General features: G+C 38.6%; 1 protein-coding gene and 2 non-coding genes across 3 annotated transcripts; all 3 read left to right on the top strand.

Moving 5' to 3' along the window:
* Positions 1–4,037: 4,037 nt before the first annotated feature.
* Positions 4,038–8,532, top strand: rpl37 (ribosomal protein L37). Its single transcript, XM_084746352.1, has 4 exons — positions 4,038–4,160; positions 4,946–5,081; positions 5,542–5,626; positions 8,422–8,532. Exons 1-4 carry the CDS (start codon positions 4,158–4,160, stop codon positions 8,489–8,491), a joined length of 294 nt encoding a protein of 97 aa, XP_084602478.1. The 5' UTR covers positions 4,038–4,157; the 3' UTR covers positions 8,492–8,532.
* On the top strand, positions 4,796–4,875 carry LOC146308604 (small nucleolar RNA SNORD72). The gene has a single exon (XR_014772680.1). It is a non-coding gene; the product is annotated as a small nucleolar RNA SNORD72 (small nucleolar RNA).
* Positions 7,236–7,315, top strand: LOC146308603 (small nucleolar RNA SNORD72). Its single transcript, XR_014772679.1, has one exon. It is a non-coding gene; the product is annotated as a small nucleolar RNA SNORD72 (small nucleolar RNA).
* Positions 8,533–9,627: the final 1,095 nt, after the last annotated feature.

The following is a 9,627-nucleotide window of genomic DNA, read 5'->3' as shown; positions in this document are numbered from 1 at the left end:
GGTTTCACCCAGTTTGATCTGACTGGTTGAAGTTAGCCCGTGTTAGACGTGTTAGAACAGATGATTCATCCAGTCGCCTGACAAGTGTCTTTTGAAAGTGCCTGCCCTTTTCCAAACAGTTTCCAGATTGTTCTGTGTAACAAACCATCTGGTGCCAAAAATCTTCTCCTGCTTCTTTCTAACTGGCTAACATACTCCTCACTGTATTTTTGCCTGTGAAAATGTAAACACAGACTTGTTTCATCTGATTTCAAGGAGGATCCAACTTGCTGGCAGCCATTAAGAATAATTATATAGAAATAGCTGATCTTCTCATGTTGTTCTCACCTTAGTAATAAATTGAGACTGTTTATAAACTCCATATAGTATCTTTAAAGATCCCCTCCTGACATTTCTGAAGACATATACACAATTATACTTGGACCTTTAATGTATCTCTGCTATATCAAAATCAGATCTTCAATGAGCACTAAACTTTCCACTTTGAGCCGATGAATGTGACAACAGTCCTTCAGTGTCAAACTCTGCACATACATCATTCTGCACAGTGAAGCTCAAACATTCAACTGTAGGAACAAGAAGAAAAACTTCACGGGTGGAGGGGGGCTTTAACCTCAATGTCTCCCATCAACGGGGACAATTTTCACACCTCGACAGCTGTGTAGAGCCAAACCCTGATGCCATGACAGCAACACCTCCTCAGAGCCAAACTCCTGACAGAAGTCAGCGCTTCTCTCTCACGCTGGCGCTGATAACTGCATTAGTGCCATTGATTTCTGCCAGTGTCCACTTTGATAACTGTTTGATCACGTCACTGAAGTCCATCTGCTGCAGTCTGAGCCGCATTAACACCTTTACAGCAGCAGAGCTGTAGGAGGATGTGACAGCAGAAGAAAAACCTGATGACACATCATATGGTTATAATGGTGTCAGACTCTTACGCACAGGAAATGTGGGAATCATGGGAATATATAGTGTGTGCTCTGTACCTAAAATTATCACTGAGTGCATTTGTGCATCTGTTAAGCCTAAAACTTTAGTTTTACTGACACCTATTATACAAGGAACGTGTCCATGAAGATTCTCAGTCATCAGTCGTCAGGGTTATTACAGGCAGCTGGACTTGCTGAGGTCCTTGAAGACGTTTCGCTTCTCATTCGAGAGGCTTATTCAGTTCTCAATCTAAGAAGGTGTGCAAGGAACACACATTACATTTAATATCATGTACAATACTTTTTATTACAATATACATTACTACTTTCATTATCATGTGCAATAGTACACTTAATATCATGTGCAGTTTTTACGGTCATTATCTGGTGTAATATAACTGTATTACTTCACAATATCACTCCCTATATCATATTAAATGTCATCACTGGCACAAGAATTTCTTTTGTGATTAATAAAGTTCTGTCTTATCTTATTGTATCGTATCTTATCTTATCTTATTTATTAACTGTCAAAACATTTGCTGGTTCCAGCTTCTTAACTGTGAGGATGTGCCGGTTTTCTTCATCACTTATGATTAAGTAGAAATTTGAAGACATCCCTGTGGACCCTGAGAAACTATGATGAGCATTTCTCGCATTTTTATAGATGACATATTTAATTGGCTAAACTTGAAAATAATCATCGGGTTAAATGATTGTGAAAATAACTGTTAGATGCAGCCCTTTAAAGCAACTTCGGGGAGTTTTTAGTTTGCATCACTGAACTATCCAGAAGACGGATGGATGGAAATATATAAATTTGAACTCCTAGAAATATATTTTACACATTCATTTTATCTTCTGCCACTCAACCGATGTGGGTCCATGATTTAGAGGCAGCAGGCTGAGCAAAGTATCCCAGACGTCCTTCTCTCGAGCCATGGCCTTTGGACCTGAGGCAGTCCCAGCCCAGATTGGGTATGTAGTCCCTCCAGCATGTTCTGGATCAGCCCTCGGGCTTTGTTGGACGTGCACAGAATATCTCAAAAAGGAAGCGAGCAAGAGAATTCAGCTACTCCTCTCAACAGAGTTACCCTGTCACCCTGCAGAGGAAGCTCATTTCTGTCTTGTATCTGCAGTCTTTCTCTTTATGTCACCTCCCAGAGCTCGCCATCATGGAGTTGGAACAGATCCACGTCTGGATTATTCTGCAAGGCACTGAGGTGATAAATGAGCTGCTGAGCTCTGCTGACCCCCCGCTTCCTCCCACTGTCTGTCTACTGCGTAACTATCGAGAAGACTTCTCAAATTAGAAAACACATAGCAGCATTATGAGAATTATAACACCTTTTAAAGCTTCATACAGGTTACATGATGGCAGTGAGCAATCTCAGTGACAACTGAGCAAACTGAAGGGGTGAGATACGGACAAAATCCACAAAAAAGAGATAGATTCTTACCAAACAAGTTCAGCAAGACCATGGTGGTTATGTGGGCCCCGCACCCCCCAAATCTTTTTTGTGATATTGGGCTGTATAAATTTGGCTTGACTTGGTTTATATGGTTAATATGATGCATAAAATATTTTATGAGGTTTTGAGACACATTATCACTCTGAGTTTGTCCTCATAATTAAAAGAGGGCTGCATTTAAAAAAAATGGTGCCAGCCTGCTCTCCATTCAGGACTTAATCATCTCAAGAGTTAGGAAACTGACAGGAAACGTCACTTCAGATTCATCACAACCTCTTCCAACTTCTGCCCTCTGGTGGGCGCCAAAGACCACTGTACACCAAAAGAAACAGACGCCAGAACAGTTTCTTTCCACGGATCATCACTCTGATGAACAGTTATATAATGTCAACCCACTAAAACATCCACTTACTTACAAATTCTAAAGTGCACACTGTGCTTTAACATGTACATCATCATCCATCTATAAAAACCCTGCAGCCTGTATATAGACCACTGTATACACACGTGTTTGCATGCAAATGTTGCACTTAACAACTCACTTCAGTATATAAAGCAATCTCATACTTTACCGCTTAGATAATATTTATTTGCTCTATGTGCATTGTTTACAATCAACAGAACACTCGACTTGTGTATAGACACTGTATGTTGTTGGACATTGTTGCTTTTTATTTGTATTTATATATGGGGCCTACACATATGTTGTACAGTAGTTCTGTTTAGTTTAAGACACCTTTATTCAGCTTTTTTGTACTTGTTTTTAGTATTATGTCTATTTAATTTTCTTGTCTGTACACTGACAGCAACTTAAATCCTCCAAGTCAAATTCGTTGTATGTGTAAACATAATTGTCGTGGTTGTGATTAAAAATACATAGACACTTTCTATGAAAAATGCACTTACAGAGTAAAGCAACAGAAACACTTAAAGAGGAGATCTGGTTTTGAAGTTGACCCCTGCTGTTTCTGTCCTGAAAAACCTGAACTATTGAACATCTTTTCTATTCATGTCCAGTTAGATCACAGTTTGGCATAATCTGAATAATTGGTTATGAATTGGACACACACCCAATCATAATATATTAAGAGAACATCTAAGAAATATCTGATGTGATTCATTAAGGGTAAATATCACATTCATTCATATAAATGGAAAAGTCAGAAACCCTCACTATTTTGTTTAAAGTGTATTGAAGCATTACTATTTCTTTTCTAACATTAGCTGATATACATCAGAAAATACAAAAACATGATCATACTATGACACAATTTCTGGTCTTTTGATCAAGACAGAATATTTTGGTGTGTTTTTATTGATTAAAGTGGCTTTTCTATGAATCTGTTCTTGTTTAGTCAACTTAACCATGTTGTTTATGCTCTTTTAAGCAAAAAGGGGCAAAAAAAAATAAAAAATCAACACTCCTACTAGACTGCATTTTACCGAATTGTTCTTAATAAAATTAAAAGAAAACAAACACTTTCTATGAAATTTAATGGGAAATTTCCTGAATGGCTTTTTATTTATTTATTTAAATACAAGAAATACGCGTGTGTGCAGGAATATCACATAAACAACTCATTTCGATGAATATTTCCATCGCTATTTCGAATCGATCCATTGGGAAATTGTACGAGAAAGAAATATTCTCCGCGGCGTCACACTTCTGTGTAACACAGGAAGCTGCACGGATGTAATTTGATGGAGCGCCGGCCCCTCTTCCGGTCTCTTTTCCCTTAGCCACCGGACGAAAATGGTAAGCTGCAACGCTGGCAGACAAAAATCTTTAAACATCTGCTTAATGTGCCGTTCATCTGACGCGAACTGTTGGTGTTTCGATGTCGGACAAACATTGTTACTGTTTGAATGAAGCATTTTTGAGATAAAGTTCATTTTTTATTAAAATTAACGTTGTTTGTGTCGCATCCATCCGGCGTTGATTAGCTGCTCCTAGCATTGAGGTTCAGTGTATGAAATGGGCCTGTGTTAGCTAAGAGAAAGCCAGGTAACGGTTAAACTACTCTGAATGTACTCTGTTATACCCACCAGATGACCACGAATGGATTAGTGTTATTTTTCGTTTTGTAAGGGTAAATTGTAGCCGGTTAATTCCTCACTAGCATCTCCGTAGATGTTAGCATAACTAGCTAGTCACTTTATGTAGCACTGAGTGCGCTTCCTCTCAGTGTATACACTCTGTAATATGCCACAGGGCTAATTAAAGATTTCTAAACGTGTTTTTGAAGCAGAAGATGTGAGTATAGCTGAGATGCTACATTTAGGAGGCCTGAGAACAGTTTGTTTCAGTAGTACTTATATCAGTGAGTCATTGATCAATAGTGTTCATTCCTCTCACCCAACAAGTGGTGAGTGATACCACATGAGTCCTGAGTCTTGTCAGTGATGTCTTAAAACACAAATGTCTGAACATATGACTTTCTGTGATTCAGTTTTTTCTGCTGAGACAAGACCGCCAGAGCTTTGGCATGCTGTGCGGTCTTGGGGGGTATCGTTCCTAACCTCTAATCTCTCACCTCTCAGACCAAGGGAACATCATCTTTCGGTAAGCGCCGGAACAAGACGCACACTCTGTGCCGTCGTTGTGGGTCCAAGGCCTACCACCTGCAGAAGTCCTCCTGTGGCAAGTGTGGCTACCCCGAGAAGCGCAAGAGAAAGTGTAAGTCATCAGTTATTTGTTTTGATTGTAAGATTTTGTCCCTGTGTTTCAGAACATTGGGTGCAAGTGTGCTGCTCACATGGAGCCCAAACAGAGTGTGCAAATGTTTTGCTTTGGGTTGTGTCACTTGGTTTGTCGCTCTAAAATGGTGGATGATAATGATAAGAAGAATTCATATTTCTCACATGGTGTCCAGACAGGCACAGTCACTGACTGTTTCTTCTACTCAGAAAGAACACTCATTCTTATGCAGTTATACTACTGAACAGTTTTGGACCAGGGAAAGAAGCCAACAGTTAAATTGTATAATAATGTGACAAAGGGCTGCACTTATTATCTACATAGCTGACAGTTAACAGTATGACATGCTACTAATATGCTACTGTCAAGTTATTAATTAGCTGTGCATTGATGTGAGTGGTAAGGCTGCCTTGATGATACAGATTTTTTTGTTTTTTAGACAACTGGAGCGCCAAGGCCAAGAGGAGGAACACCACTGGAACTGGCCGTCTGAGACACCTGAAGGTTGTCTACCGCAGATTCAGGTAAGATCTTTTTAGGTGTAATATATTCAGCTAAGATGTAACGGTAGAGCTGCAAGCATTTTTGGATGCTGTGAGTTGCATGTCCATTCTGCTATGAAAACGTGTTTACTGTCTGTGCCTCAGTTCAGTGTTAATGGGCTTTTTATGTGTTAAAGATGAAATAGGGTTTCATCAAAGGTCTACCACCTACAATATTCAGCATGTTTACTGTTACTGGAATAAAAAAAAAAATAAAATAAAATACAGATTTCCAATACAATAAATGTATTTAAAAATATACGCTTTTGGCTCTGATGCAGCTGCCTGTGTCGTTCACTCAGAAGCACTGTTTACAATAATTGATCATAATAGTTCACTTATGTTTTGTTTTAATACGAATATGTAAAGCCTAATAAGTGGTTAATTAAATGTACGTCAGTGGAGTAAAAAGTATATTTGGCTCCAAAATATAGTGGAAGTGGAAGTTTTCATTTTTATAGCCATTATTTTGCTTTCAAGTATCCTTTCTTCTTGATTACTAACAAACCTATCGTCCATGAAACCGTATCAAGTTTTTATTGTCTTGGCAGGAGTAATACAAACAATGAAATGTTGTCTTAAAGACTTTGAACATGCAGTTAACAGAGACCACAGTGAAAGTTTGTCTGCTTGAACCCACCTTTAGAACTGAAGTGCACGATAAACACTGAATCCTGATTTGTAATAAAGGATTTTGTTTTATCAACTTGAGCCACAAACATTTAGTTGTGTTGATGTACTCCCAGTAGGAATATACACAGGCTTCATGCATCTCTAACTGCCAAGAGTAAGCTAATGTTAGCATATTTTGTCATACTGATGGTTATATTGATATTTATGGTCACAGTGTGAAACAGTTAAAAGAAATGTTAGAAGAATGTTTATTAAACTGTCAGATAATATTACATATGATCATCATTATTGCTGTAGTTGGTGGTGCCTCCAGAAAGTTGTGCTTTCAAAGGAAAAGCACCACAACACGGATGTAAACAATTTTAAACAAATATTTACAAAAGTGACCAGATAAATGTCATTACTGTAGAACTGAATGTACGAGACACCAGAGTTTTTTAATGGCAGACGATACTAACATAAAGCTAAAACATAAATATCTCTACTAACGTGGCATGTTCACAATGCAGGTGTGCTTCAACTTGACATGTTTTTCACTGTCATGATAACAGAATTTTAAATTACCTCTTTCTGCAGCCAAAAGACAGTCCTAGGCACAGGAAACAAGATTCCCCCCCCCCCTTTTTCTTGTTGCTGGACAGTGTCATAACAGTCACAGTTGAGGACCAGTTGATTCTCCTCCATTGTTTTATCTATGCAGTCATGGGTAGAAAAATGTTATTACTGTTACTTCTGTCTGACCACTCAGTCAGCCTGTATCTATAATGTGCCTTTGACTCCGACAGTGGCAGAGAGTTGGCAGTCTGGTGTACTTAACTCTGTTGTGAACAGCTGTTTATCTCAGGAACGTGGAAAAATATAACTGCAGAATCAATTAACAGAATCTCAACACTGTATTCGGCATTTCTCTACCAAATCTTAGTCTGCATGTAGTCGTTTTTACAAGACTTGTCAATGCTGCTTACCAATGATGGTGAAAAAAAAAATGTCTGAACAAATGAAATCAATGTGATATCAGTGTTTTCTCTGAGGTAAGCATCATTGTGAGTCTGTGACATTTAAATGGACACTCTGGAGAGCCTGTGAGCCCAGACCGGCTCTTAAAATGAAGCATTAAAGGTACTAAATGTCTCCAGTAATATCAGTTTTATCAGCATACATCTCACAGTATTGTCTTTTTCAGACGTCATTGCTATTGGAAGGGCTTTAAGTTCTCAGACACCATGCCTGATTTCAAGCATAGAGCAGCTTTAAATTCATATTGTACTCAATTCAATACACTGTACACATTTCCTCCAGGACAGCTTTTCAGGTTTGCACATTCTTCCTGCTTTAATACTTGTATTGGTCACCCTTTTCGTCTGCCTGTGGGTTTTTACCAGCGTTTATACACTAACAACATCAAAGAGGTGTTAAATTATTTCCTGAAAAGTAGCCTGGGACATACACAGTATCTGCCTGGCATCACTGATATTTAAGTTGGCAGTCACGTCCCAATTTAAGTTGGCAGTCACGTCCCATTGTGCAAAATTAATGTAGATAAATATTGGTTGTACTACATTTCATTTAGCCACTTCCAGGATCCTGGTATTGTGTACACTGTCTCAGTGGACGTGAGCCAATATTAATATTAGTTAAACCTCTGCTTCCCCTGATTTGATAAGATAAAATGCTTCCTTTGGGGGGGAAAATTGGCTTTTACTGAGATTGCCAAACCTCAGTAAACCTGAATTGGTCAAACTCGTAGGTCTTTTTTGGATGATGTTTTTACTAAAATGCCAGATTTTGTTTGTTTACCAGAAACATTAGCAAGCTTAATGCCATGTTTTCATGATTTGGGCCACAGACTTGCTGTTTATCTTTCGGTCTAAACAAGAGTAATAAATGTTTAGAGTTAAGAATTCATCATCAGCTCTGAAGAGCTGCAGTAATTTTATCCAGTTACCTTGTTGGCTGACCAGCTTGTCACCACTGGCAGTAGACAGTAAACTGGAGTCACATTTGCAAATAAATCAAAGATGCAAATTATTTTTTGTGGAATAACAAATATAGTGACTTGACTTTTTCATCAGGATTCACCTCAAAATCAAGTCTCATTTGTCTGCCATCAGCCTCACGTTTATTTTTCCTTCTGTGTTTTCCAGGAATGGTTTCAGGGAAGGCACCACCCCCAAACCCAGACGTGCTGCAGTGGCCGCCTCCAGCTCATCCTAAACGACACATTTTTTGTTAAATAAATGTGATGTTATAAAGGAGTTTGAGTCTCGTTTCTTGTTGTCTGGTCAGTGACGGCTAAAGACAGATCATGATCGATGTTAGATTAATATACACATAGGACTTAATCAGCTTTTTATTCCCACTGGATTCATATGTGCAAGTCTCTAGTGAAAGATGTCAAATGTGAAATAAATGGCGTTTTCAGAAAAATACTGTACTGTTTGAGATTTTGTAGTGAGAAATCTGCTTCACGTGGAACGAACAGATCTAAATTACTGAATTCAAAGTGTAAACAATCACACCAAGATTCACACATGATGCTGTGAAACTGTTGATATTTTGAGAGAAATACCTTGTGCTCGCCCACCTTGGAAGTCCTGCTGCCATGTTAAGGTGTTCTACACCAAACTGCTCAGTGTGGATGGGAAACCTTTTTGAGTCCAGTAGAGAGTTTTCTTAGAATTACGTCTTAAATGTAGAGATTTTGAGGTGATTCTTTCTATTAGAAAGTCAAATGAGTTGGTTTGAATAATAACCTTAAAAGCATTTAAAGGTCTCGGGTGCAAAACTAGAACCATTAATGAAGTGATTATGATTTAAACTAAACTATCTTTCTAATCCAAAAGGTCCAACAAGCGTGGAATATCCATTCTAACTTTGAGGCAATTAGAAAATAGAAAAGTTTGAGAGAAGCATGTAGGAAACTCAAGTGTCTCCACTGGTGTTCATCCCGTTCACTCTCTTTTTCTCAATTTCTGCTTAATCCTCACATCAAAGTTGTAAGCATTGACAAAGGGAGAGGCAGGGCCCTTGCGTCTTTACAGGGCCCTACACTACTTGCATAGTGTGCGTATAAGGCCGACCTGCTCTGGACACTGGTCACCATTGACTTCCATTGTTGGGAGACTTTGCAACACTGTTTGCAACAACTCCAGCAGAATTTTGTGGACAAAACAACTAATCCTGACCTTCAGTCTGCACGAGGATGAGCAAATGACGACTGAATTTTCATTTTTGGGTGAACTATCCCTTTAATCGTTCAGGCAGTAGAGATTGATTTGGACCAAGTCATAAGCAAAAATGTCAGGGTTTCAATGGGTCTAAAATCCAATAATCTGAATTTTAAGCCTTGC

This window comes from Lutjanus erythropterus, chromosome 20 (assembly GCF_056507025.1).
Source record: "Lutjanus erythropterus isolate fLutEry1 chromosome 20, fLutEry1.hap2, whole genome shotgun sequence".
Lineage (NCBI taxonomy): Eukaryota > Metazoa > Chordata > Actinopteri > Lutjaniformes > Lutjanidae > Lutjanus > Lutjanus erythropterus.
The sequence above is the reverse complement of the archived record's forward strand: the minus strand, read 5'-3'. Positions and strand labels throughout refer to the sequence as shown.

Bases quoted from the DNA above. Each gene is read 5' to 3' on its own strand.
- rpl37 (XM_084746352.1), top strand. The intron at 5,082-5,541 runs GTAAGTCATCAG...TTTGTTTTTTAG, and splicing joins CGAGAAGCGCAAGAGAAAGT to ACAACTGGAGCGCCAAGGCC. The intron at 5,627-8,421 runs GTAAGATCTTTT...TGTGTTTTCCAG, and splicing joins GTTGTCTACCGCAGATTCAG to GAATGGTTTCAGGGAAGGCA.